General features: G+C 42.9%; 3 protein-coding genes across 3 annotated transcripts; 2 read left to right on the top strand and 1 right to left on the bottom strand.

The window, feature by feature from the left end:
* Nucleotides 1–15: 15 nt before the first annotated feature.
* Nucleotides 16–3,875, bottom strand: usb1 (U6 snRNA biogenesis 1). The gene is made up of 7 exons (XM_033635372.2): nucleotides 3,474–3,875; nucleotides 3,141–3,280; nucleotides 2,835–3,018; nucleotides 2,256–2,309; nucleotides 1,923–2,028; nucleotides 1,490–1,570; nucleotides 16–346 (listed from the first exon to the last, which is right to left on the bottom strand). The coding sequence occupies exons 1-7, from the start codon at nucleotides 3,641–3,643 to the stop codon at nucleotides 239–241; spliced, it is 843 nt and encodes a 280-aa protein (XP_033491263.2). The 5' UTR covers nucleotides 3,644–3,875; the 3' UTR covers nucleotides 16–238.
* Nucleotides 3,876–4,598: 723 nt separating this feature from the next.
* On the top strand, nucleotides 4,599–9,049 carry znf319b (zinc finger protein 319b). The gene is made up of 3 exons (XM_033635371.2): nucleotides 4,599–5,007; nucleotides 5,972–6,125; nucleotides 6,216–9,049. Exons 2-3 carry the CDS (start codon nucleotides 6,121–6,123, stop codon nucleotides 8,080–8,082), a joined length of 1,872 nt encoding a protein of 623 aa, XP_033491262.1. The 5' UTR covers nucleotides 4,599–5,007; nucleotides 5,972–6,120; the 3' UTR covers nucleotides 8,083–9,049.
* A 3,900-nt stretch (nucleotides 9,050–12,949) lies between these two features.
* On the top strand, nucleotides 12,950–27,177 carry csnk2a2b (casein kinase 2, alpha prime polypeptide b). The gene is made up of 12 exons (XM_033635648.2): nucleotides 12,950–13,996; nucleotides 14,439–14,550; nucleotides 15,839–15,940; nucleotides 19,394–19,444; nucleotides 20,197–20,256; nucleotides 20,418–20,501; nucleotides 21,374–21,484; nucleotides 23,158–23,259; nucleotides 24,517–24,617; nucleotides 25,142–25,290; nucleotides 26,049–26,132; nucleotides 26,478–27,177. The coding sequence occupies exons 1-11, from the start codon at nucleotides 13,893–13,895 to the stop codon at nucleotides 26,123–26,125; spliced, it is 1,053 nt and encodes a 350-aa protein (XP_033491539.1). The 5' UTR covers nucleotides 12,950–13,892; the 3' UTR covers nucleotides 26,126–26,132; nucleotides 26,478–27,177.
* The last annotated feature ends 357 nt before the right edge of the window (nucleotides 27,178–27,534 follow it).

Genomic DNA, 27,534 nt, shown 5'->3' with positions numbered 1-27,534 from the left:
TGTCACACACAAAAATAAGTATAAAACCAGTAGTAACTTTATTTATATACAATATTAGAATACATCATATAATTTGGCTTGATTGTCTTTGTTGGGACACGCCACATATCTATCAGCACTCTTTAAAAGAATACAACATATTGTCATTGTGCCACTAAATGAGTTTCCAGCTCATTTATGTGGCTCAGGGGAACACAGCTTTAAAGGTCCAGGGGACAGGGTATAAATATGTCTAAGTTTAAGGCTCCAGAGGGAAGCGGAAGACCTTGTTTCCCGTCCTGCAGCGCAGCTCCTCGCAGTCCAGCCTTAGCACGTATGGTCCTTCTTCGTGGTCATCGACCAGACTCTAACACACATATGAAAGTATGAAAAGTAATCAGCTGCTTATCGTATTTAGTCAGAACTCCTGTAACTCAGTCCAATGCTATCTTAGCAGCTGTCAGAATAGAGCTGTTTGGGGAAGATATTTTGTTTTTGTAGGCCAGCCCTGGTTCCCTCAACAAAAAGTCAACAGGATTTTCCCATTGGATTCTGTGTTACTGCAGAAAAACAGTTCCGTGGCAAACAAACGTTTATACTTACATGATTTGTTCAGCAAGATAATCTTCACAAATAAGAACCACTTTTATGATTTTTGAAGCACAGGTGCAATGACCAGTAGTAAATAGCTAATGTTAGGGTATAAACAAACTACACTATGGTCGCATGACTTAAATGCCACCAGCAAAACGAGGCTGTAAAGTCGGGTTTGACGTGATGACGCGCTGTAGTCTCATTTAAGCCACCATCTTTTTTAAGACGTGAGGGCTTCAAAATTCATGAGATGGGTAATGTTGTAAAACAATATGTGAAAGTATCTTTATCTTGTGTTAACCACAGAGCTTATTTCAGGCATCTGACAAAAACCCCATTCATTAAAAAACCCACTGACTTCAAGACAAGAGAACCAAAACTGCTAAGACACTAACTCATTTCGAGGTTTTAGGAATCATTCCTGCACCTGTCTGAATGGCAAAATACACATGCAATAAACAACAGACTGCTGTATGATTTTGAAGAACTTGTACATAAAACCTAAGGCCTAACTAGAGCCTGACTCTAAGTTCAGGGCTTTCAAAATGGTAAACAGTATGCTGGCTTATATTCAATTTTAGAGAGAAACACATTTTTTGTAATTAAAGAATTATGGCATATGGAGCAGGCATTTTAAAGTTAATAAATATAGTTGTCAGTGCTCTCTGGTGGAGAAAGTATGTAATAGAAAACAGCTTATAAATTATCTCACTCATACATTTGGTATTTTTGTACTGCAGTATCTTATTAGCAAGCATGTATGCTGATACTGATACAGCAGTGACAGACTGCTAATATATGGGTCAAACTTATTGGGGCACTTTAAAATGGACTGAGCAACATCAGTATGCCTCTGGATTTAGAATTGACTGTCAATTTGGTGGAACAGTGTCATGATCTAAAAGGAAAAATGAACCTGCATCCCCTGTATGCACTCCTTCATCTGTTCTGTCAAGTCTCCAACACACCAGGCCAGACTCACGTGGAAAGATGGATCCTAGAAAACACACCAGAGCAAACATCATGGAGGTAAGACGCCCATGTGCACTGCTTCAGTTTTAATTCTTTCTACAATAAATCATACTGAACACTGTGCTGGGTATTTGATTGTAAAAACACAGCAGTCCCATAAGCTTTAATCAAAATTCAAATGAAACACTTGTTACAGTAAAGACGAACATCCCATTAACTAGTTCAGACCCTGCAGAGTCACCGTATTTACCCAGGTATCAATACTTCAACACCAGGAAAAGACTAACTCTAATGTAAGAGTGACACAAACTGGTCTAGTAGACCTCAGAGGGTTAAATCTATCTGTGTGTATTAAAGTGTGTTGATCAGACAGTGACCTTATAGAAAGTGTCCAGGTGAAACTCTGTCATTGTTCTGTCCACTACTTGGACCAGGTGCAACAGCTGAGCATGCCCAGTACACACTTCCATCCCCAGAAATGTCCTACAGGGTACAACAGAGAGACACACACACAGGCAGTCCAGCCATTAATAATCAATGCTCAGGGACAAACAAACAAACAAACAAACAGATAAGTCAATAACTTTTTGGCAATAGTAACAATTAAATAGTGCCACACAGCTTACAGCACATTGGCCAGTGACCAAGTCATATATATTTATACTGTATTCATTATAACAAAAAGAGACCATTAAAGGCTGTGACTGTACCTCGTCCTCTCAGCGTTACAATAGACCTTCAGTCTGCCCGCTGAGCACACAAACCTGGCAACAAGAAACAGCAGGAATTAAATTTCCACCATAGTGTCAGCTTCTGTTGTAAACATCATGTTTTTTCTTAACTGTTTTCACGATTCCACCCACTCCTGTGCAAGTGATCCTCTAGGCAGCTGCCAGTACAGTTTTACTCGCCTTGCCTTGAGATAGTCATCATATTGATGGTAATACAGTGATTATATATGACTGCACTCTCCTCTCTTTGTTGTTATCATTTAATTTCCTTTGGTCTTACTGCCTTGCCTTGTTTTGTTGTGATGTTTTAACCAGCACAACCCTTTTTCTGAAATCTTTTGCATTAAGCGTTTTACGTGTTGGTCACATGTGTGATTAAAGGAATAGTTTATATTTTCTGACGTGCGGTTGTATTAGATACTTATTCATAGTGTATTCCCTACTGTACATGTCATTTGGCATGCTCACACTTATGTGAAAAAACTAACAAATCAAATTAAAATAAAATGTAAATAAAAAGAAAGATCACATCCTCCTGTGTATGTGTATTGAGCAAACCTCTTGCAGTGCACCAGGCCTGCCCTGAGGCTCTGGGTGAAGGGTTGGATCCAGTGATGTCTGAGCACCACTGTCTGAGACAGGCTGAGGTGGAACTCCTCCTGCGGGGTCAAAACCACACCACGGGCCCTGGCTAATGACAGCAGCTCCTCCAATAACTCCCCAAACTCCTCCTCAGCATTGTCTGATGTGGAGAGGAGACAGAGGGGGAAACACGCAGACAATAATCTAAATTAGGTGAGGAATCAGGTTAAATAAATGAAAACTGATCAAACAATCATCATCAATAGAGTATGCTGGTCTTACATGGAAAATAAACATAAGTGGCCCAGTTGCCTCTCTCATGTTTGAAGGAGCGGAGGCGTCCACCATGACGGGAGCTGTCCTCAGTCTGTGGGTCCACTTCATCTGGAAACATGGCCAACAGGCAACCAGGGAGAGGCAGCCTGATGGAGACACAGCCCAGTAACACTGACAGGTTTATCACCCAGGGGTCGGCCATGGCCAGAAGCTCATCAGTGACATTACAACATTCAATGGCTACACTTGGTCCTGCGTTAACATTTGAGAAATGCTGTTTTCTGCGTTCCTATACAGTCTCTGGTAAATCATGTTTGTAAGTCCTGAGCCGCCACACACCTTGTCTTAGGGACCTGTTCCTCAATTCTGGGTTTCTTTTTCTCTGGGCTGTCGTCGTTACCACCATCTTCCTCTTGACACTTTCGTGACAAACTTCTGTTTTGAGTCGCTGTTGCCGCCGCCTCACTTTCCTCCTCCGAGCTGCTGCTGCTGCTGTAACCAACCAACATCCTGTGGTGTGTTAGTGACGTGTCAGGACATATTAAATTTTAATTAGACGTGTTAATTTGCTAAAAGACCGAGCACTTTAAATAGTTATTTAAACTATAAGGAAAATATTCATGTTGAGTGGCCTCAAACTGTATTTTCCAGCCGCTTCGACCAACCAGTCGGCGTGCCACAGTCCTGCACTTCCGGTATAAACAACCTGTTGTAATGGTAATTTAGGTCCCACTGAAACATGGCTCACCTCGAATCAGTTCCCCTTTCAGAGGTTTGCGACTGTGTACAGTGTATGAATGAGGATTGTGTGTATAAGTGTTTCTGTGTTAAAAAAAAAAATCACACACACACACACACACACATATATATATATATATATATATATATATGTCCTTTTTATGTCTTTGTAGAAATACCTTGGTGGGATAACAGTGAAGACACAGTGAATCATTTTAAAGTCATATAGCACAGTTATTATTGTTCTTTTTTAGATTTTTAGAGGAGAAACAGATCCGACTAACACCAGTAATAACAGGATCCACAGGTAGTAAAGTCAGTTCAGATACTATGGAGTTTTTAAGAAGCAATATGACACCAGAAGGGATTTCATCAAACACTAAAGCACATTCCCTTGGTGGTAGTTAAATATTATACTTGTCCAAAGTGAAGTATAAGAATTGAGGAGCTGGTTAACCAGATGGATTCCTTGAATAAACCAGTTTTCCAAGAATAATGATTTGTGTTTATATAATATGCCTCCATTGTTCCAAATATAATATCTGTCAGGGGAAAAATTATGTTCATAAATTAAAGACAGCTGTCATTATTTTTTAATGATAGTATTGACTTACACGTTTTACCCTTTGGGACAACAGGAATAGATGTGAAAACTTTTACAAGAGTGTTACATTGAAGCTATCACACACACAACACACACTAGGTTTCGTGTGTGTGTGTTTGTGTGTGTGTGTGTGTGTGTGTGTTGTGAGCATGCCAATTAACTCTTGGTTTATTCATGTTCCCGTGCGCGGGCAGCAGCTCAGAAGCTAGCTGATAGCTAGCTAGCTATTTATATCAAAATGCATATTTTTTTCGCCAGCCGAGGGAATGCCCTCAGAGGCAAATAAATGCATACGTGAAACGACACCGTTTGTGGGGCGATTTGGGAAATCGCGGGGGAATTTTCACCCATTTAAATGACCCGCAAATCCCATTTTTTCGGCCCCTGGAGCCACAGCGCTCGAACAAGAGAGCATCCGAGCACCGTTTGCGGATGTGAAGACGGGACCTAATGTTATTTGGGGGTGTAGCTAACCTACGGTAGACTGGCATTTCATCCGGAATACTCAGCAGGCTTGACTCGACGCTCCAGGTATGTAAATGCAGAATTTCTCACCACTGTTTACATGCACCACTCACTAACAAAGGTGTCGCTGCAGCGGTTACTTCTATGCTGTTATGTTCCCGTGGCTAACGTTAGCCCGCTAGCGTTAGCTCTGTCCTGCGCCGCTGTGGCTGCGTTAGCATGTGGCTAGGCTAGCTAGCTAACCTCCCCTGATTACAGTGATCTTTGCCTGGAGACGAAAAACGTTATGGTGCGCAGACGCTGCCTACCACTTTTTTTTAACCGCGAATCGTGGAGCATTTGGATTTCAGTATAGACAGGGGCGGAACAAACACAACCAGTTTAATGAAGATTTAAATAGTCGGCTTAGTGTTAATGTTTGTGTCCAAGTGAGTATGTAAATGAATGATCACTTGTGTGATTCTGCGTTCACTGTTGCACACCTTCAAGTTGTTTACACTTACATTACATTGCATTTGGATGCTTTTAGCCATGTCAACATGCGTTAGATATTATTGTAAGAATATTTGACATGATTGTGTGATTATTGGATGATAAATGTGGCTGATGTAAACACGCTTTTATGAGTTCACACTCAGAGTTGCCCAGTGAGCAGACAGGAAGAATCGGTTATTTTATGAGAGGCTGCCTGATTTTTCTGGCACTCAGCTAAACCTAATATTGCAGCACTTCCTACTATATTACTAATCCACAGTGTTTAATGTCTCTTTCTGCTGAGATTACACTGACAAATCATAACTGGCTGCTAAAGCTGATGTAGCAAAATTGCAAAAGCAAAACTGCAATCTGCATTTTTGAAAGGCGTATGTGTACACTAGGCCAGGGCGTACTGTCTGTTGGATCAGTGGATTTTGGACATGCAATGTAATGCTGGAGTCCGTGGCTTAAACTCAAAGACACTGTTGTTGTTGAATAACTTTATTTCTGCCCATTGATATATTGACTTGCTTTAATTCTTTGATCCATACAGATACCACCTGAAGGCCACAAGAAAGTGAAAGTAGGAGATTCTCTTCTATCTCTTCACACAAGTCTGATCTCCACACAGCTGTTCTGTTCCCATCCATCACAGCTCCTTCACCAAGGGCCCGTGTCGGTTCTTCAGTGCCACTTGCTGCAATGGAGTGAGTTTTTTTCCTCCTGTTTTCTTAACACACTCTGAAGCCCTCAGCCCATTATTTAAATATGATCCCATCTCCCTTTTTCTCCTGCAGTTGGGCCACACCAGCTGCCAAACTAAATCCCTACACCCGAGCCCGCATGACAGAGGCGTGGCAGCAGCATGCAGTCGCTCCACCCCAAGTCGTCCACACCATCCCTCCAGGAGCTGAGAACGCGCTGGGCTGTGCGGTGTATGGCATCGTACTGCAGCCGGATGCTTCGTCTTTACAGCAACAGCAACAGACCCAGCATGGACAGCACAGCCAACACAGCCAACAACACAGTGGGAGTCAGCAGCATGGAGGTGGGCAGCACAGTCAGCAGCAGCAGCACCCCGCCCAGGCCCAGCAGACTTCCCTACAGGTGGGGACAGAAGGACACAAATGTGGGGCCTGTGGACATGATATATCCCACCTGGCCAACCCACATGAACATCAATGTATGGTGAATCAGGACAGGTCATTTCAGTGCACCCAGTGCATGAAGATTTTTCATCAGGCGACAGACTTGCTAGAACATCAGTGTGTTCAGGTGGAGCAGAAGCCGTTTGTGTGTGGGGTGTGTAAGATGGGTTTCTCCCTACTTACCTCTTTAGCCCAGCACCACACATCCCATAATAGCACCAACCCAATGAAGTGTTCAATATGTGAGAAGACCTACCGACCTGGCTCTTCTGGCAACATCACACCCAACTCAAATAATCCCCAGCAGCCCAGCAGTGACGGGGCGTCAGCCAGCAGCAGCTCATCCATTCTACCCTTTCCCTCGGCCCGAGACCGACCGTACAAATGCTCCGTTTGCCAGAAGGGTTTCAAACACCTGTCAGAACTCACACGGCATGAGAGGGTGCACACAGGGGAAAAGCCCTTCAAGTGTGACACATGTGACAAGGCCTTCAGCCAGTCGTCACACCTACAGCACCACCAGCGAACACACAGCAGTGAACGCCCATTTAAGTGTGCTGTTTGTGAAAAGAGTTTCAAGCATCGTTCCCACCTCGTGCGCCACATGTACGTGCACTCTGGTGAGCACTTGTTCAAATGCAACTTATGCGAGCTGCACTTCAAAGAGTCATCGGAGCTCCTTCACCACCCCTGCCACCCGCAGGGTTCCCGCCCGTTCCGTTGTGCCACATGCGGTAAGGGTTTCAAACGGCCGTCTGACCTTCGGCAACACGAGCGCACACACTCGGAGGAGCGTCCCTTCCACTGTGACGAGTGTCAGATGAGCTTCAAGCAGCAGTATGCACTGGTGCGCCACCGACGCACACACAAAGACCCTACTGACCGGCCATTCAAATGCAATCTGTGCGACAAGGGCTTCATGCAGCCCTCTCACCTCCTCTACCACCAGCACGTCCACGGCATGGACAACCTGTTCAAGTGCGCCTCATGCCAAAAGGAGTTCAGCCAGTCAGGAGAGCTGCTCAGACACAAGTGTGGCGAGTCGTCCAACTCCTCACCGGACAAGCCGTACAAGTGTGACGTTTGCGGTAAGGGCTACAAGAAGAGTTCTACATTACAGCGTCATCAAAACTCTCACTGCCAAGAGAAGCCCCTTAAGTGCTCGCTCTGCGACCGCCGCTTCTTGTCCTCTTCGGAATTTGTCCAGCACCGCTGTGACCCATCACGGGAAAAACCGCTGAAGTGCCCTGACTGTGAGAAACGTTTCAAATACTCATCAGACCTGAACCGGCACCGGCGTGTGCACACGGGGGAGAAACCCTACAAATGCGGCCACTGCAACAAGGGCTTCAAACAGCGCGAGCACCTCACCAAACACCAGAGCACGCACTCAAGAGAAGGCCAGTTCAAGTGTGTTTGGTGTGGTGAGCGATTCAGTGACTTGGGCTCCTTGCAGGATCACACGGTGCAGCACACGGCTGATGGCGGTGGTTACCCAGTGCCCCAGTGCATATAAAACCTTGAAGACTTTTTCCATTGAACAGACAGTCTAGGCTATTTATGCAGCCTAACTATCACCACATTTGCAGGACAGTCCAGTCTGTTACTATTGCATTCATTCCCACCAGTGATACATCAAGATTTTGTTGTTTTACTAACTCGCGCAAAGCCCTTTAGTACTGTGACCCCATCATTCCATCAGATCCTGAGCTTTTCTCTCCCTGCACTTTGTTTTTTGTTCCACCTATTTTCTTCTTATACCTGTCCTTTTATTCTCCGCCCTATAATCAGACAGTTGATAGTAGTGAAAAGGCCACAACCACTTAACCTGCCATATTTAATCAGACTGTTGCACACAGAAACAGGTGCCATAATGCATGTTGACCAGCAAACACTTATATCCCTCCTAAAGTCCTCCCCTCACACAAGGGAAAAAAAAAGAATTGTCCCTTAATTGTCTAATAAGACAGCCATTGTTTTTAAAAATTGTTTGGCACTAATTATGTTTTATGGTGTACTGAGATTTAATAGACAGAGAACTGCTAAACTGATGAGGCCAGAAAATGTCCTGACTGCTAGACTGTCCACTAGAGGGGGTCGTTCCCTTGTTTTTCTTCCCCCCCTCTCTCCCTCAGATAACATTTCTTTCCCACTCTTCAGTTTCTCCCTCCCTCATTCTTTCATTCATTTTTGTTGTCCTTTGCTTCCTCCTCTCGCTGTCTCAGCCTGTCTCTGTTTTGTATCAGGAAGAGTGGAAAGTCTGACTAAAACCTCAGACACACATGTACTCACAGTCGTTTGTCTTTGGTTAGGTGAAGGATGACTGAAAACACTTTTGGTTTCCCACGGTAATACAGAAACTGTGTATTGACTCTTTTGGTCCCTGCGTCCATATCTGATTCTTTATGAAGTAGCCAGTAAACTCCTCAGTGAATGTGAAGGGAAACAGTGTGTGTGTGTGTGTGTGTGTGTGTGTGTGTGTGTGGGGGGGGGGGGGTTGGGGATTTATTGTCCTATAGTGAGATAAATCCGATGGTGAAATGTCTGTGAGTGTATGTGTGTGAGCCACGATTTTTATGGCTGCTACCGTTTGTACCAAAACACCAGTATGAAGCAGCACCTGATCCCAAAGTTGTGTAAGCTGAACAACCAGCTTAAGTTAACCATCAAGGATTGATATCAATCTCACCCTTCAGTAGAGACAAATATAAAAAATATATATCTCACACTATTATAATGGTCATATTCCTGCAGACGTCAGTGCTGATAGACTCCTGTGTGCTGAAAATGTCCAACATTACACTTCCTCTCTCAGCCTGTACATACTGTGGACGTGTGAGTATAATGTCAGAGCTTGTCTTTCTTAAAAACTATGTAAGAACTGTTTTCGTATTCTTGCTACTTTTTACCATGTGAAATGTTTTGACAAAATGCTCTTTTGTTCTTTTTGTAGTCCATGTAGTGATTGTATCGGTATGTTGCGGGGAATCTCACAGAGCACCCTGCGTGTGTGTGAGAGTCTGAGTGTGTGGATGTAAACAGTATTCTGTCTAACAGGGAAATTCAGACTGTAGAGAATTGTATTAGAAATGTTTGAGCAGACCTGCGCCTTTTTTAAAAAAAAAAAAAAAAATTATTAACCTTAATGGTCTGTCCGAGCTCTTTCTGCAGGACGAACCTGCACTTTGTGTTAAATATTTTCCATGTTTTGAAAGAAATATTAATACTGTATTTCCTGTACATGTTGCGTTGAGCTGGACGCTGTGTCTGTCTGTCAGAGTGGGGTTTCTACCAGAGTGAATGACACCTTTCCTCTTCTTTGAATGCTATGAGATTCTAGTTGCTCTTAAGAAGCCTGGAAGTATGTTTACATGTTAGCTGTGATCGCCATGGTTCTTTTTTCTGTTTGAGCTGTTCCTTCCCCTCTCCTAACCTCACTGTTGATTCATGGTTGAATACAAATGGAGGAGGCCAAGGAGACGGAAGTTTATTCTGGCTTGCAATTCATTTCTCTTTGTTTCAACGAGGTTGTCGTGCCTCTCTGCCTCTTCCACCTCTTCTGCTTTCTGTCTCTGGCTTTCATCGTCATGAGAGGTCAGATGGTTTCATCAGCCATCATGTTTTTATTTCCTGAATCTGGCATTATAAAACTGAGAACAACTTGGACTTAAAGAAGTAGGCTATTGTATGTTTTTTTATGGTTTCACATTTGTCTATATTGTTATTATTTTTATTAAACATTAAATTGATATGAAGATCTTTATTCCTCCATGGAGAGACCAGGGCCTTGGGGTACGTTTGCGATAAAGATGACTGTATTTTTTTAACACGTCTGTCAGAGTTGCATTCAGCTTTCACAATTGTTTCTAAAGCCAAATCACAGAAGAAACTATCTTGACGCAGAGAATTCTGTCGGTGATGGTGCAAAACTTAAATGACAGGAACACATCAGGAAACAATGAGGGCGGGTTCATATTTGCCAAGAACTACAAGTGCTTGAGGACTTGGTAATTGGTGCTGACACATCATCAGATGTGAATAATAAAAAAGTAGTCACTACAGGTGCATGACAAGGACCTCACATACTGTACAATGCAGACAGTACACTTAACGTGTAATAATAATAGTACAAGTGTACGTTTAAAACCTAAGAAGAATTCCAACCCAGCAGCACTGGTTTAGTTATTTGTATTTGTGAGGGCGACTGTCTGTTAGTGCATTAGTCCTGTGTGCGTCGAGTGCTGTTCAGGTGTGTCAGACATTAACGGACCAACCTGAGCATGCAGTGAGGAATACTGCAAAGTGAAAGGGAGAAGTGTACCTGTTACATCTTGAGCAAATCTGGGTTTAAAAAATAATTCCATCCCATATCCAACACAGTCAGGGAAAGGAGAGGAAAATCTCCTGTATAAGCACAAATTCAATAATCCACCCCCCTGCATTTTAGCTGGTGGTTTCAATGGGAAAAGTCAGATTAAGCACCAGTTTACCCCCCGCCCCCGCCATCCTCTCTTTCCTTTTCAATTTCAATAAATAAACCCGTCAGACCCTGGTGTCTCTTGCTCTCTGCATGCTTGCTGTGTTAGTTCCTGTGTTCTGTCCCTGGGAACTGGTGCTCTCCCCTCCTCACAGCACTGTTCCCTCCCTATAGCTTTTTCAAATTGTACTGTAGTTTATGTGAATGATGTTGAAAAAACATGAAAAGAAAAAACTTTGTGGCAATGTACAGTACGTGTACATTCATGCTAAGATTATCTGTATGTATGTATGTAGCATTCAATTACACACAGCACTAACAAATAAAACTTTTTTTCATTTATAAACTTACATGCGAGTCATGCGGTTATTTAAGCAGGGAATCAACCAAAATACATTATTCATCTGATTTTTGAGAGTTGTTCTTGAGATTTGTTGGCTTTTTTGAAATTTCTAAAATATTTATAATAAAGGTTATGAAAAATACCACAAAATGTCTCTGAAACAATTTTACAAAATGTGTTATCAGATATAAAAGTACTCATGCTGTAGCTTGACAAGGTGGTGATTATTTTTATTATATCTGTCTCTCTTTATATAAAATTATAATAATGACAATAATAATACTATATAAGTGCCATAAAATGAAAACACTCAAAGCTATTTCAAGCTACAGTAGGTAACGTTTTCAGCAAATATGACAAAAAGTTACTTTTTTGTAACCGTCACTATTTCCTTAAAGTAGTACCTGACACAGATAATGTAAAAAAAATTAAAAAAAATAAATAATTGTATATATATAAATATATATATATATATAGTGTACTGTTTAGCTGTAAAATGAGAAACTTTGCTCTTGACGGTGGGTGGTGTTTCATTTTGGCTTGACTGCTGTCAACATGGCAGCCAGGTTACTAACTTCCTTATTTTACAGCTAAACAGTACACTACAATATGTTTCTGAAAACATTTGAGGCCAGAAATAGGCAATGCAGTAACAAAATCTTGATTCATGTTTGATCGGCGCTGCCTAATTGGACATTTCAACCGCAGTTTAGGAGCAGTGACTGACATGACTGACAGCTACTCTCTCTGAAAATGGCCTGTGATCGGCCATAGTCCCCTCATGAGCTATTTGTGAAGCCTGAAAACAGAGCCAAGTGGAGGCGCAGAAGTTGAGTGTTCTTTCAGACCACTTGAAATACAGTATACTTCCAAATTTGTTATGGGATTTTTGCCCACAACAGCCGAAAGTAAACTGCCTACCTAAACTTTAAGTGCAGTTCTTGGGTAAATCTACTTGATCACTTTTCACCAGTGTAATTTAGATCTGCAGGCTTACATCAAACAAACACAATCCGTTGGCCACTATGTAATTGGATTTAATAAATGGGGAACACCACCAAAAAGTTCAATCAGTATTTGTGTCATCTGTACATCTTTCCCAATTCATTGTTTTGGAGCAGTTCCAGACTTTAGACCCTATGGCATCACACATTTGAGTTTTAGCACTTTAGTTTTTGGATTTGGAGTGTTGTTCACATTTACCAATTTTTCTGGACCATCTTAGACTGCAGGAATAACATGTATGAATTTTGAAAATTGTGGTAGTTCCCCTTTAATGGTGTATTGTCAGATATCTGATATCATATCAGGCTACAACATAATTTGATTAAATGTGTTACTGTTATTTTTAAGATATTGCTAATTCCTTTCTCAATGAAATCTACTCGGGGGGGAGATATTAGTGCCGGATACAGATAAAATACTGATAATAATTTTTGTCAAAAAGGGGAAAAAAAAGCCGTGACTTTAACTTCTGCCCCTCCATCACATCCTGGTCACTAGGGGGCGCTGTGTCCCGGCTGCGCAGCCGAACATCACATTCCTCATCTTCACCCCGGCAGCCAGCTGCTTTCACATCCGGGCGGCTCTCTCGCTCCTCTTCAATCGCAATCCGCTTCCCTTCCCTGCGCTTTCGACCGGGGAGGTCTGTGGCTGCAGAAGAAACCCCGAATCCCGGGCCCTCCGTCGGCGGCTGGTACCGGGCCCCTGAGGCGCTGCTCCCCCGCACAGCCGGTCGCACATGACGCGGGCTCCGCCGATGGTGGTGCACGGCGCCGAGCGCTCCCCGTCGGTGCGACATCTCCGCGCTGAAGTAGCATCGCTGGCTAACGTTAGCTAACAACATCGATCTCTCTGCTGCTCCACCCCCCTCTCCCTCTGGTCGACCCCCGCTACCGATCCGTCACATCAACAGTTGATTGATAGCTAACACTGGACCACCGAGGGCACCCCCCCCCCCTCCCTGACCGTCCATCGGCTAGCGCTGGAAGCCCACCCGTTTCCTCCCCTAACGTCTCGGATTTGGGGCCCGCAAAGATAGTAGCATCGGAGTTTAACCCGTGGTATTTAGATCACCGACCCCCTTTCCTCCTCCTCTGTGGCCTTGTAGGGGTCCGTTTCCTCTCTACCTCAACACCCCGATGCCTCCCCGCCCCTGTGTGTAACCTCAGCTGCACTATCAACCCGTCTCTGATCAGCCCCCTTCCCGAGCCCCACCGACATCGGCTCTGCTGCTTCTGACAATCCGACCAAGGAGCGCTGCTCGGTGGGCACTGATTGCGGCGAGCCCCGGCGAACATCTCCAGTACCCTGTCTCCCTTTTCTCTCAGTGTGGCTGCAGAGAGAAGCTAGCTGGCTGGCCTGTTCCACTTCACACCCACACAGACAGCAAATTTAGTTACCGGTCTACCCCTACATCTCCATCCAGTTTGCCCGTGACCATCCCCCCCACCCCAGCAGATCTCCGTGACACACACCTCACAGCGCCCGAGCCACGGGTCTCGCCATGCCGGGTCCAGTGGCCGGTAGCAAGTCCCGTGTGTACGCAGACGTCAATACGCTGAAGAGCCGGGAGTACTGGGACTACGAGGCCCACGTACCCAACTGGAAGTGAGGACATTTCTGTTTACTGCAGGCTGCTTTAATTGCATGCATGTGATGTCTGACCAGAGCAGCCAGTGGGTCTCTGTTTGCATGTGTGGAGGAAGAAGAAGAGGAGGAAGAGTGTGGCAGATGGGTGTCTATTATTAAACATCTAGCTGTGAGGGTGTGATGACACCATGACAGAACAGTCTCCCAGCCCACCACCCTGCTGCTCTGCACTGTCTGACACATTCCTCCCCCTTACTTCCGCCTCTGTCCCCATTTTTACCCTGTCTGTTCACTTGAATAACCTCTGTCTTGAGATCACAACCAGAAGTCACTTCATTCTCCCAAGGCTGGGCTTCATGGCAGTGACAACAACACTGACTTAACTGCATGCTGATGCTAAAAAATATTGTTCTCTTTTTCTCACACAAGCTCTGCACTGTTTCTCCGTCTGTCCCTACAGCAACCAGGAGGACTACCAGCTGGTTCGAAAGCTGGGCAGAGGGAAGTACAGCGAAGTGTTCGAGGCCATCAACATCACCAACAATGAGAAGGTGGTGGTCAAGATCCTGAAGGTGAGCAGTCGGATCGCTCGAGTGAAATGCTGAATGTCCTTGCTGAGTGTGGTTTGGAGCTCTCCACTGGAAATGGAGTAAAATAGTGATTTCAGTTTATTGTATAAAGAATGAGATTCTTGTGTGATATGCTCAATTTAATATCTTCGGATTTATGGTTGGACTAAACAAGAAATTTGAAGATGTCACCATGGACTTCAGGAAATTGGGGTGTCATTTTTCAAGATATTTTATGTTTTTCTGTTCTGTTTTTTTTTCTGTCTGCAATAAATCAATTAATCAATTGATTATTTTGATGTCAGAAAACAGCAAAACATTTCCATCACAGCTTCCTTGAGCTCAAAGTGAAGTCATCTGGTTTTGTCTGACCAGCAGTCCAAAATCAGAATATATCCTATTTATTTAAATACAGAAAAGCAGTAAATTCTCACATCTGAGAATCTGTCGCCATCTTCTTTTTGATTTCTTCTTGAAAAATGACGCGGTGGATGATTTGATTATCAGAACAGTTGCAGAATAATTATCTGTTGATTGAGTAATCCGTGCAGCTTTAGATCTGTCCATTATGAAAATAATTGTCAGTTGCAGCCCTGAAACCCAGAGGAAAACAGAAAGAGTTGCTCACAATGTTATAGATTTATTTACTGATAAATTAGTGCATTTTTCATCCTCCATAATGAGCTGTAAACATTTCTGTGCACTCAGAACAGCAGTGTTTCAAATCAAAATCATATATTTAATGAGGCATAAAGCAGAGGGATCAGGTAGCAAAACACAATTAGTCCATTCTTGTTTTGCCACAGGCTGACGCTGTGTTACAATGACCTCTAAACAGGCCTCTTCTCGACTTCCTGCTGCATCAGCATCTGTTGAGCTGCTACACCAGAGATTATAACCCTTTAATAAAAGTAAGATGGGTAATGCTTAGAGCTGGTGTCACGGTGATGGAAGGGACAGATGAGGATGCCAATTGGCATTTAAGAACCAGAGTCAAAGCCAGTTACAAATGATGTGTCAGTAGACATCAACCTGCCACCTGCACAAAATGTCTGTCTAAAACATTGACAGACTGGAAAGCAGCAGCAGCGACACGGCAAGCAGGATCGGCAGGTTCAAGTTCAGGAGTCAGAAATAGCCTGTGGGCTTCTACTTCTTCTTCTTCTCTTCTTCTTTTACTTCTGAGCTTTTTACATCCTGATGTGGTTTTGTGTTTTTGTCTTGTGCCCTGAGAGCTCTCTTCTAAATCACTGTCTCTGTTTGCCCTTCTCGGGTTTTCTAATGGAATTAGCCGGTCAAGAAGAAGAAGATCAAGCGAGAGATCAAGATCCTGGAGAACCTGCGAGGAGGGACCAACATCATCCGACTGGTGGACACAGTCAAAGACCCCGTGGTAGGCTCGCTGATGGCATGTCTGTTCTTTTTAAGATGATGAAATGAATGGAGAGTGCTGGACTGAAACATGTCAGATGTTGAGGATACTAGTAAAAGACGCAACATTACATCTCATTGCCAGTTCATTGGATCCAAACACACATTAGTCAGGGAGGCTGTTAATTGTCTTTTTTGTATTTGGAGCCCTGATTTCACAGAAGGACGGGCATAACTCAAGATTACAGTTGCTCAGTGTCTGCTTTAATTATTCCTATAAAGACATGGTAATTAGGGATGCACTGATCTGATTTCTTTCCCGATACCGGATCCAGTCCCTGAGCTCAAGGTACTGGCCAGTACCAAGTTAACAAGTCCCCAGTTTAAAATCAGTAAACCCTCATGCATTGGACTGACTGTTGAGGATATAATTACATGTCACCTCCAAAGACACCCTGTGGAGTCCTTTTTTTCTTCTAAAAAACATATTTACCCTATCTCTAAGGCTGAGCCCAGCCACCCCATGGAGGAAACTCATTTCGGCCGCTTGTATCCGCAATCTCATTCTTTTGATCACTAAACTTGGACATCCAGAGGGAGCTCAGATTAGAGCCGCTGCTCCTTTGCATCGAAAGGGGTCAATTGAGGTGGCTTGGGCATCTGAACAGGATGCCCTGGGCGCCTCATGCTGGAGGAGTTTCGGGCACTTCCCACTGGTAGGAGGCCCCCTTGCAGACCAGGAACACGCTGGAGGGATTACATATCTCATCTGGCCTGGGAACGCCTTAGGGTCCCCCAGGAGGAGCTGGGAAGTGTTGCTGGGGAGAGGGACGTCTGGGGTGCTTTGCTTCTTTGTTGGCAATAGACCGAATCACTGTGACGTTGCACTATCAAGGTAGACTTCCAGGTAGACTGACAATTGATTTCAATCGTGGAGATGTAAAACTGGCAAACAAGTTAGTTAATGTCAGTGGAGTCTAGTTGCTTTGAGATAATAGCCTCAGTTCCCTGTCAGGAAGGGCTGTCGGACAGTAAGGTAAAGCAGTGAAAATATTCTAAATATATCGTACCATTAAACTAACATTGGTTTGTAAGGTGGGCCTTTTTTAAAGTGGCTAAAAAAACTAACCAATTAAGGCAGCGTTTGCTTGTCACCCTTTCATTTCATATATGTGATGCGGGGGGTTTTCTACTATAAAGTTATTGTAAACAAACATTGTGATTCAGTCTATTGCTATAGTTTTTCACGGCTTACCACCACTGAATGTCGATCAGCGGAATAACCTCAAACTGGTGGCAGGAAGTGTTTTTGCGTTGCCGTGTGCTCACTAAAACATTGCTCAGTAGCGCTACTAGTGGTCGAAAACTCCACAGGGTTCCTTTAACTGTAAATGTAAGCTGTAAGCTGCATTTATTTAGTGGCATTATGTCACTGCACATATGATAAACCAAGCAGATGAGAAAACATTGGCTGAATCTTATAACAGCGTGGATGAAGAGACAGTTTTAGAAACAGTGAATTGGCCTCGTCTGGTTGATGCCTGATCCACTTAATAAGCACAATATTGGCTCCAATACTGTAATTTATTGTATCTGTTGATCCCTAATTGCAGTTTTCACAGTGTCTATTTTTACATTAAGACATGTTCCCTGGGATGTAGTTTACACCTTGAATTAAAATGAAAGTATCTGTCTTTTGTTCCACTAAAGTGTTTTAGAGTTCATATGAGACTTTATCAATGCTCTTTTTCCATTTACTCATATCAATCCTAAAAAAATGGCTCCTTTTGCAGCACGTCATCAAACTGCTTCCACACATCTATGTCACACACGGATATTTAAAGCACAAGTAAGCAACTGCCAGCATGTACAGTAATGATGGGTTTACAGGAATCATGGATCTCTGGAGTGATTACAGGTGTTGCCAATGATATAATCATTTCTGCGGGGCACTGATTGTTGATTATCAGGTGGATGTAATTGTACTTTTGTGGGGGGGGTGAAATCTGTCGCTGCTGCTCTGTGGGAGAAAGAAACTTTGTAATTCCAGTTTCAAGTCACCTGTGATTATTTTAGTTTATGGGGTAAGGGTGTTCACTGGTTCAGAAATTTAAGGAATATCAGAATTTACAGATGTGTGATTGAACAAGTGAAGTCAGGTGTTTGGTAAATTATCTGCAGAATTTGGGGAATATCAGGTCGTTTTACAAGTAGACCACTTTCCTATGTTTTCAGACAGTGCTGTAAACCAGACTGAATACCTAAGAAACCAGGAAGGAAGGGTATTTTTAGGCCATGGAGACACACTGACTTGGCCAGGGTGTCTGTCAGACCAGTGGTGGGAACAGGGTCCTTTTGTTTGGGATCAGGTTTTCTGTGAACTACAGGAGTTAGAAAATTATTCTATTCAGTCTTTGGATAGTTTGCTTGAAATCAAATTAACGACTGACTTTGTGTTATGTGACTGATTTTACTAATTGTCCAGTTTGGGTCCAGTTTACTTGCAGGAAGTTAAAAGTCTCTTTTACACTGCTCCTTCAAGGCATGAGTCTCTCGGCATTGTGCTGCCTTGCCTTCTGTATGAAAGGTACGATTTTGGAATGGAGGGGTCAGAGTTGTCTCGCCTTTAAGCCGGCAGCGGAGGTAGTAACAGTGCTAAAACGTCATCTGTATAAAAGGTAGCAGGACGGGACCGTGGACAGGACAGGTGTGAGGTTTTGACGATGTGTTAGGTGTGTGACCCACTGCCAGGGGATTTAAAAAGCAGCTGATAGCAGTTAGCAGCTTACTCAAAGAAGAAGAACAGTGGCCGTAAATGTTCGCAAAATGGGGAAAGATTGAGGTCTGGGAGCTCTTAACCCTCCGAGCAGCATAACAAGGATGATTAATTGCCATGTTGATGCCATTGTTATTCTGTAGCAGCCCTATAGCAAAATCTCTGTGTAAAAACGTCTAAAGTTAGCCTAAGCAGGTATTGTTGCTCACTGTTTGTAATCATTATCTCCAGTGAAAGTGAAAGCTAAGCCCAGACTGCCGATTTGCCTTGCTCTATTTGTGTTTTCTTGTGCTCAACATCCACAATTTTCGCAGCTTCCTCTTGGATGCATGCTGCTTACGGTCTGGCACCTAGTAGCTACCTACCTCGTCTACCTAGACCTGACCTCACTGGCGCACTGTGTCCAGGAACCGGACACAGCAAAATCCAAGTCTCTGCAGATAAATATACCACCACACACTTCCAGTGTGCCATAAGTGATGATTGAGAGGGATTATTTCTGTACCAGTTTATATTTTGTTTTTTGGAAAAGTCCTGCATGGTATACCTTTTAACAGTTAAGATCAAATCTTGGGGTCGGCAAAACTCTGGTTAATCAAGTGACTGAATCAGTAATTAGCCACATGCTGCTTTGTCTTTATTCCTGTTTTTGACTGATTTCGCCTTCCCTCTCTTTCTCTCTCTGTGGTGGCTGTACAGTCCAGAACTCCGGCACTCGTCTTTGAATGCATCAATAACACAGACTTCAAGGTACAATGATCACTTCTCATCTGCATGCCTCTGGGGGTTCGCTGTTAGATCTTTGAGGTCACATTGAATGTTTTCTCTAGGGGTGGGTATTTTGAGGATCTCACTGATATTGATACTGATTCTTATTGATACTACTCTCCATAATTTGGTGTGAAAAAAGACATAATATAAAAATATGTCAGAAGATTTAACGGGTATTTTATTATTACTTTATTGTAGAAAAAACAAGTAACTTTTTGTTTTCCGACTTTCCTATAATAAGGGAGCAGTCATTTCTACAGATGTCTGGTGATGATGTGCCTTAGTGCTCCTTCACTACCAGAAGCTAAACTCAAAACAATATTACAAATGACCAATGAACTACAGCCCTCGAGCTTCTCAGAAGCCAACAGAAATAGATAACAAAGAAAAACATGCTGTCAGTCATGACTGGACAACAAAGAATGTAAACACATAGTAACGCAATGTCAAATCACCTGATGCCAGCAGCTTTGTCATCATTAGGGGATGGTTAGGAATTTCAAAATGCCAGCTATGTGAGAATGAATAAATGATAGCTGCACTGTTTGTCTATGAGCTTGTCAATGTATCGGTTCCAACCAGTGAGGAACAGGTTCTCGATACCCATCCCTAGTTATTGACCGTCATGTCCCATGCTGTAGTGCTTTCGTTGAAGGGGGCATCTGCTTTTTTCTTAAATTAATTTCAAATTTAGGGTTCAAATCCTGATGTAAATGTGTTTGTCTGCGCAGGAGCTGTACCAGAAGTTGACAGATTATGATATCCGTTTCTATATGTATGAACTACTGAAGGTGAGACTTCTGATTTTTTATTAATGTTGAAATGAATGAATTAGACATTTTCACACTAAGACTATTTTTGGCAAGGGTCCTGGAAATTCAAAAGACTGTGTACACATATTTATATATTTGTCTGCTCTGATATGACATGCGTGCGCGTGTGTGTGCACCAGGCTCTGGACTACTGTCACAGTATGGGAATCATGCACCGTGACGTCAAACCCCACAATGTGATGATCGACCACCAGTTGAGAAAGGTAGGCGGTGCCCTATATAGTCCTATTTTTTTTCCTTCACACACCCACACACACTCTGAATATTATCTCTCAACCTGCTATTCAAGCCCCTCTCTCTCTCTCACTGTTTATCCTCTCTCTGGCGTTCTTCATCCTCTCTTTTGTGATACACTCTCCCATTTGTAAAGCAGTTAGATTATTGTTGGTTTATAATGCATTAGCATTGGCTTTTATACACATGGTGTCCCTGTAGTGTGCTTGAGTACAGTTGGAGTGAGATCCTTAAAATAACAGCAGATGTAATTTCCGTTTAAATAAATGTGTGTTATGTTGCTCTCTGTGGCTGACTGCTACAACACAATTTAATCTGTGCCCAATTTATGGAAGCATTTATTGCCTTTGTTCTGATCATCTGACAAAGAAATAACCATCTGGCGACAAATAAGCAACAGCAGTGATGGCAGAACAGACAGAGTAAAGAGCTCCACCTATAAAAAGTCAGTGTCAACCAAGAAAGAGAAGATAGCCGCACTGGGACTGTAGCCATAACCACAGGCTGTTACTACAGCAAGAGTGGGCATGTCTCTTGCTATGGCTGTGGCTAATGATCATTGCTATGGTTGTAACATCAGCTGTGGCTTCTGTTTTTTGCACTACCAAAGATAAATACATTGTACACTTCCAACTTTGACCAGTAGGGGGCAGCAGGCTAAAATAGATGTGAATTAACCCCACAGAATACACATCAGTCAGACACACCTGTACCAGTGTGTGTCACTGAACAAAGGTTATAATAAGTTATACCAGTTTAACTACACTTTTCAAAGGATTTTTTTGTTTCAATAATAACTGTCAAGTGAAGCTGAATAAGGATTAATTGTGTGTTTCCATAGCTACGCCTTATAGACTGGGGTTTGGCAGAGTTCTACCATCCATCCCAGGAGTACAACGTCAGAGTGGCCTCACGATACTTCAAAGGTCCTGAACTTCTGGTGGACTACCAGGTAACACACACACGCATACACACACACACACACCTTGAACCAGCCCACATTTAAACACCCTTAAGGATGGGCATACACCGTCAGTGTGGTTTGAGTGTTTTAGAAATCAGTTAGTTTAATTTCAGCTTGCACTCTACAAGAAAATTGTCTATGACGTAACACCAAAGCTCAAGATTTATGTGCTCACAAGGTACGGTCTGACTGAAGCCACGACCTGAGTGCTTACACTGCATTAGGGGTGTATCACTGCTTGTTTCATATTCATGTATAATAATAATAACATTTGCATGTTGCAGTGGTGCAAATGTTATTATTATATAAACTGAGTGCTGTTAAATTGTTTCCAGCTTACGGTGAATAAATCATCACATTTAACGGTGCAGCAGTAACAGTTTAATGAGTTAAAAAAATAGTGTGCGCAGATGAAGCAACGATTTTCTACTTGTATTGCTCAAGACCACAACCATTTAGTCACATTTTGTGACCTTGGAGCTCCAGTGCAACTTGCAGATATTATTAATATATGAACTGGAGAGCAGTTAGTTTGTTTTCAGTTCACAGTGAATAAATCCTTATGTTTAAAGGCATCACGGCAACAGCTTAACTTTCTAACATCTAACATTAGACTGGAAGCTTCAGGTTCAGAGCAAAATTTTAGCAATACTTTATTTAACTTTATTTTAACAGGACTTTATTTAACTTAATTATAACAGTATTTTATTGAACTTCATTGTTACAGTAGTTACTTTAACTTTATGGTAACTGTGGTATATTTTTATAATTTGGTATTTTAAGAGTCCACAGTACTTTAGAGGTTTCAAAATATCAAGATATATATTGTGTATCGAGCTATAGCATAAAAATATTGTGATATCTATAAGCCATATGTGTAAAAAGCAAAATAAAATGGCTCGTCAGCCCTTGCAGACTGTTCTGGCTGTTGACAGCTGTCAATAGAGATATATTTAAAAGATCTGAGGCAGGTAGAAGTTTGTTTGCTAGCAGGAATCAGTAACGTTACGCTGATACAATTCACAATAAAGTGTTATTGCCATGTTTCTCTAGTTCATATCAGTACGTATGCTGTTGCCCCAGCTCGACCAACCTGGCCTCCATATTTTCTGTCCCCATGATATATCATGTTGCCGTAGCAGTTTCAGATGCTCTTTTTGCCACTTTGTGCAGGCGCAGTGAGGGAAAAAAGGCACTAACCTTGGGGAATCAACTCATGGTTCTGCTTCAACTGTGCGAGAGCCTGACGACGGCCGACCAAAATTTTGGAAATGTTTGAAATGTATTCCAATGTTTGACAGCTGGTCAGAAGCAGTTGATATGGCCATGATCTGTCCTTGCCCCCCCCCCCCCCCACCCCACCCCAACTGTACACTGCATGGTAAATGACGCCGGTCAAAGCTGAAATTAGGTCTGTCTCTAAAATAGATTGTGTGGCTCAAAAATTGTGTAGGACCAGGCTCAAATCGTACAGTGTATGCCCAACTTTAGAGATACTTAACCTTCTGTTTTTTTACACACAAGGAAAACAGAAATACACACACATAGTGTACAAAATCTTGCCAGTCACACATTAGAGACAATGTTATCAGCACACATGGATAATTCTGATGTCTGTGTTCTCATCATCGGCAGTGCTGTTTGATGATTTTGTGTTTCAGATGTATGATTACAGTCTAGACATGTGGAGCCTGGGCTGTATGCTGGCCAGTATGATTTTTCAGAAAGAGCCCTTCTTCCATGGACAAGACAACTACGACCAGGTGCGTCCGACACACATGTAGCTCCTACTCACTAATGACAACAGTGGTATGTTAATGTCAAAGGAGACAGATGGGTGCGCACGTGGTGGTAAAAAAAAAAAAAATCCAAATATCCAGCATATTTCTCAGCACACATGTGGCTGTCTTTGGCATCCTGTGGCATCCTGTGTCACGTTAAAGACAGGATGTAATGGAGACAACCTGTATTTGTATCCCCGACCTTTATCGGATGTTGTCTGTGGTGCCTCACTCAAAACAGTCAACTGTAGTACAGGAAGACGGCGCTGTCGTTCAGCACAACAAAACAAGAGCTTTGAGATTATCTCAGAAGAAAGTGGAAAGTGTGACTAATTGAAAGAGGGAAACAAATGCAGGTTGATCAGAGAGGAGGGAGGGGGCAAGTCAAACTAGGTTATACACATTAAAGTTCAAAAAACAGTGCTGACACACCTGTATACGCTCTGTCTGAGACGCATCGTTTTATGTGTGTGTCTTCAAGCCTCTCTCCTAAAAAAACTCAGTCTGTTCCAATTGGTCAGCATTTTTGGGTCTTCCACATCTCGCAATCTATGCACTGTCATTGCAGCTGGGGAATGACTGTAACAGCGTATGGTGGCACTTTCTGCTGGGAAATATCACCAAAAGAAATCTTTACAATTGGACATGTTTCGGCAGGAATATGATCCGAAATTGGGGAGAAATTAACAAGATGTGCAACCAAGATTACATATTCCCCTGACGTTAGCATGTAGCTACATGTAGCAGTGTACTTGCATCCTGAGAATGACTGTGAATAGCCGCACTGCTCCCGTTAAAAATCACCAGTAAAAGCTTCTAAACACAACCGGACATGTTCCAGCAGGAATATGATCTGAAATCGGGGAGAAATTAAACATTGGCAACCAAGATTACTTGTTTCCTTGACATTAGCATGTAGCTACATGTAGCAGTGTAGGCTGTGTAATGTAAACACTTGCTTTAGCATGCCTGGAGCAGATGACCATATAAAGAATTTTGTCGCAAACTGTTAACATACGTTCCCGTCATTTTTTAAAACTACGCACATTTAATATGATTAACCAACACTATATACAACAGAAAATAAGGAGAAGCATAGTAGGTTCCCTTTAATATAGAGGCTAACAACCATCTCGATGTTGGTGACGGGTTGGGGAATAAATGTATAATGTGACAAAGATTTCTTTATATTTCAAAGTGGTACACAGAGTTTGAACCTTGGTGTGTTGTGTTTTCTAGTTGGTGCGAATTGCCAAGGTCTTGGGGACAGACGAGCTGTTCGGCTACCTGCGTAAATACCACATTGAACTGGACCCGCGCTTCAAAGACCTGCTGGGACAGTAAGCTCACTCTGACTTTGCCTCTGGGATTCCCATCGCGCTCCGCTCACTGTGATGTACAGTGGCTGCTCTGGAGCTGAGTGTAGTGTAGAAGCCAAACCAGAATACGGGCTAAAAATATCCTCAAGGGCAGCAAAGTGACGTGGTATGAATATCAGCAGAGCATCTGCCCTGTGAAAGTCCTTGAGGAACATACTGAATGCGCTTATTTTTTTATTTTTGTAAACTTTTAAGTGCTGCGTATGCCCTCCTCTGACACACACTCAGCCCCTCTCAGGGAATCTTTTAACACTCCCTCTCCCTCTCTGTTGAAGGGATGAGGGAAACGTCATGTGCTAATAATCACATAGATAGAACTTTGAAGTTCACAATAAATGCTTGTACTATAAGGGCATAATGAGCAAAATACAAAAATCGAACCCAACCACGGGAGCTCACATCGGTCAGTAATGTCATTGTTAGTAGCAGCGACACTTTTAGTAGACGTCCTCCTCAGCAGTGGTGGTTGTTGTGTGTGTCTGCAGGCAGAGCAGGAAGCGCTGGGAACAGTTTGTGCAGACAGAGAACCAGCACTTGGTGAGCCCTGAAGCTCTGGACCTGCTGGATAAGCTGCTACGCTACGACCACCAACAGAGACTGACCGCCACAGAGGCCATGGAGCACCCCTACTTCTGTAAGCAAGACGTTATTAAACATGCACACTGTAGGACTAGTTTGATTGAAGTTTGGATTGTTAAGTGAACACTAACTGCTACATCGTTGTGGCTAATCCCACCTCAGATGAATGCAGCATAAAATCCCACATGTTGGTTCTATATATTGTCTGTGTCATCATAAATGTAAACATAACCAGTCAAACAATACCTGCATTTGATCCTTTCTGTATCCAGATCGAGGAGAAAAAGACTCTTTGTATGGTTTACCCCACAGCCAATCACTGCAAGTGTTCTTCTGTATAATGCAATGTGTGACTGGCCCACTACCACAGCAGCTACAACCCATACAGTCTGTGATGTGGTGAAGCTGAGCACAGTGTATTTGACAGAGCCGGCAGTCAAGCGTGCCGAGATGCCACCACATGATTGATGCTGGCATTTTACGCAACTGAATGCTTCCATTTTACATGATGGGTGTTGAGTGAAGTAGAAATAAAGAAGAAGTATGAAAACAAGTACTTTATTGGTATTGGTATCACTTCAAGGGTACTGATATTGTCATTTTAAATGACACCCAGCCCAATGAAACATGCAGTGAATGTGCTCCTGGTGTAAATTCTTACCCCTGACTCCTCTAATATCATTGAAACAGTTCTAGTGCCCAGTTATAGTCATTATAGTCCTGTTTTTCCAGGTGTAAAATGAATCCTCACCTCATGGCAGCAACAGCTAAAGTTTGTAAGGAATTCCTAAATGTCCTTGTCTCCTCCTGCAGACCCAGTAATAAAGGAGCAGTCTCTGTCAAACTCTGACAACAACATGGTATCCAGTGGCAACACTACAGCGCGATGAAACACAGGTAACAGTTTGGAAAATGACTCAGTGGTTTTTAGATTTCAACTTTTTTTTTTTTTAAGATTCAAAAGTTCAATATATTTGACATTACTAATGCCACTTCATGTAGATTTTGATCGACCTTGAATGCAAGCAACTGAATGTGTGACAGAAGGTTTTTCCACTCATTTATTTGGGTTTTTCCTTTAATTTGTCACTGATTGGTCGAGAGGACTGCCTCATGCTGTAGTAGACTGTGAAACACCTCTAAGTGTAGAGGAGTGGGCTGAACAGTCTGTTAAATGTTATGAGTCCTATAATAATGTCTCCTCTTTTCACACTGTCTCTTTTGTTCTCTTTGTCTCCCCAGGAGTGGAAGAAGAAGGATGTTCGTTACCTCAGCTTTGTACCCGGTTGTGACAGTAACTTTGACAAGTGTACAGTGACAATGGATCAAAGTAACTCTGACCAGTTACACACTCACAGATATGTGCATACGGATACACACATCTATACACGCACACACACATCAATGCAAGCACACCTCTCGACAAACACACACGCAGACATGTATACACACACCCCCCCTCCTCTGTATCAGTCTGCGATTGGCTTGTCCTGGTTCCCTGTCCAGCAGCCTGACCAATGAGCTTGAAGCTGCTCCCCCCATCGCCCCCCCCCCCTTCAAATCATCTTTTTCCTCCCAGCTCAGTCTCATGTAGGTCAACAAGGACAAACTACTTTTAAAGACAATTCAGTCCCCCCTCCTCCTCCTCCTCCTCATCCTCTCTGTCGTCCCTCCTTTATATCATCCCCTCTTTGTATGCATCAGCATGGAGAATGAACAGGAGCGTGAGCCTGTACAAGTCCCGACCCTCCCCGACCCTCCCGACCTGTTCATCCATCCGTCTGTCTGTCCCCCCTCCCTCCTTCCTCCCCATCCTGTACCCCAACAGACAGACAGACGTCTTAGCACTACTCCAGTTCTGAAAGTGGCATGGTGGACTCTCTAGATAGAATGATGATGATAATAATATTAATGAAAAATAAATGATTTTTATTTAGATGAAGTCTGACTGAGTCAAGAGTGAATTTATTGCTCGTTATTTTTTGTAGGTGTGTGACTTGGTTTCTAATTTGAATCGATGAGATGATATTGAAGGTCATTAAAATGTTTGTTATGAAGAGGAGTATGACACAACCTGTGAAAAAAGTTTTACAATTTCCAGACGGGCCTCTGACAAAAACTGCCATTAAGTTGCATCATGGGAAAGTGTTTCTAGACCTGTACAAAAAATTGGGGCAGCTTCAGTTTTGACACTTCTTTTTGTGCCTCTGCGCCAACGATAGCCACGTCCGGAGACATTGTGTTTTTGGGTTGTCCATCTGTCCGTCATCTGTACATCTCATTCTTGTGAACACATTAT

This window comes from Epinephelus lanceolatus, chromosome 5 (genome assembly GCF_041903045.1).
Source record: "Epinephelus lanceolatus isolate andai-2023 chromosome 5, ASM4190304v1, whole genome shotgun sequence".
Classification (NCBI taxonomy): Eukaryota; Metazoa; Chordata; class Actinopteri; order Perciformes; family Serranidae; genus Epinephelus; species Epinephelus lanceolatus.
Note: the sequence above shows the minus strand (reverse complement) of the source record. Positions and strands in the feature narration are given on the sequence as shown.

What these genes read in the sequence shown, in the direction of transcription:
- usb1 (XM_033635372.2), bottom strand. Translation starts at nt 3,643, where the DNA reads ATGTTGGTTGGTTACAGCAGCAGCAGCAGCTCGGAGGAGGAAAGTGAG. An exon ending in ACCTGGACACTTTCTATAAG is followed by an intron (nt 1,571 to 1,922) that starts GTCACTGTCTGA and finishes TGTGTTTTCTAG; the next exon opens with GATCCATCTTTCCACGTGAG. An exon ending in AGTGCATACAGGGGATGCAG is followed by an intron (nt 347 to 1,489) that starts GTTCATTTTTCC and finishes TATGTGTGTTAG; the next exon opens with AGTCTGGTCGATGACCACGA.
- csnk2a2b (XM_033635648.2), top strand. Translation starts at nt 13,893, where the DNA reads ATGCCGGGTCCAGTGGCCGGTAGCAAGTCCCGTGTGTACGCAGACGTC. An exon ending in TCGACCACCAGTTGAGAAAG is followed by an intron (nt 20,502 to 21,373) that starts GTAGGCGGTGCC and finishes GTGTTTCCATAG; the next exon opens with CTACGCCTTATAGACTGGGG. An exon ending in AACTTCTGGTGGACTACCAG is followed by an intron (nt 21,485 to 23,157) that starts GTAACACACACA and finishes TTTGTGTTTCAG; the next exon opens with ATGTATGATTACAGTCTAGA.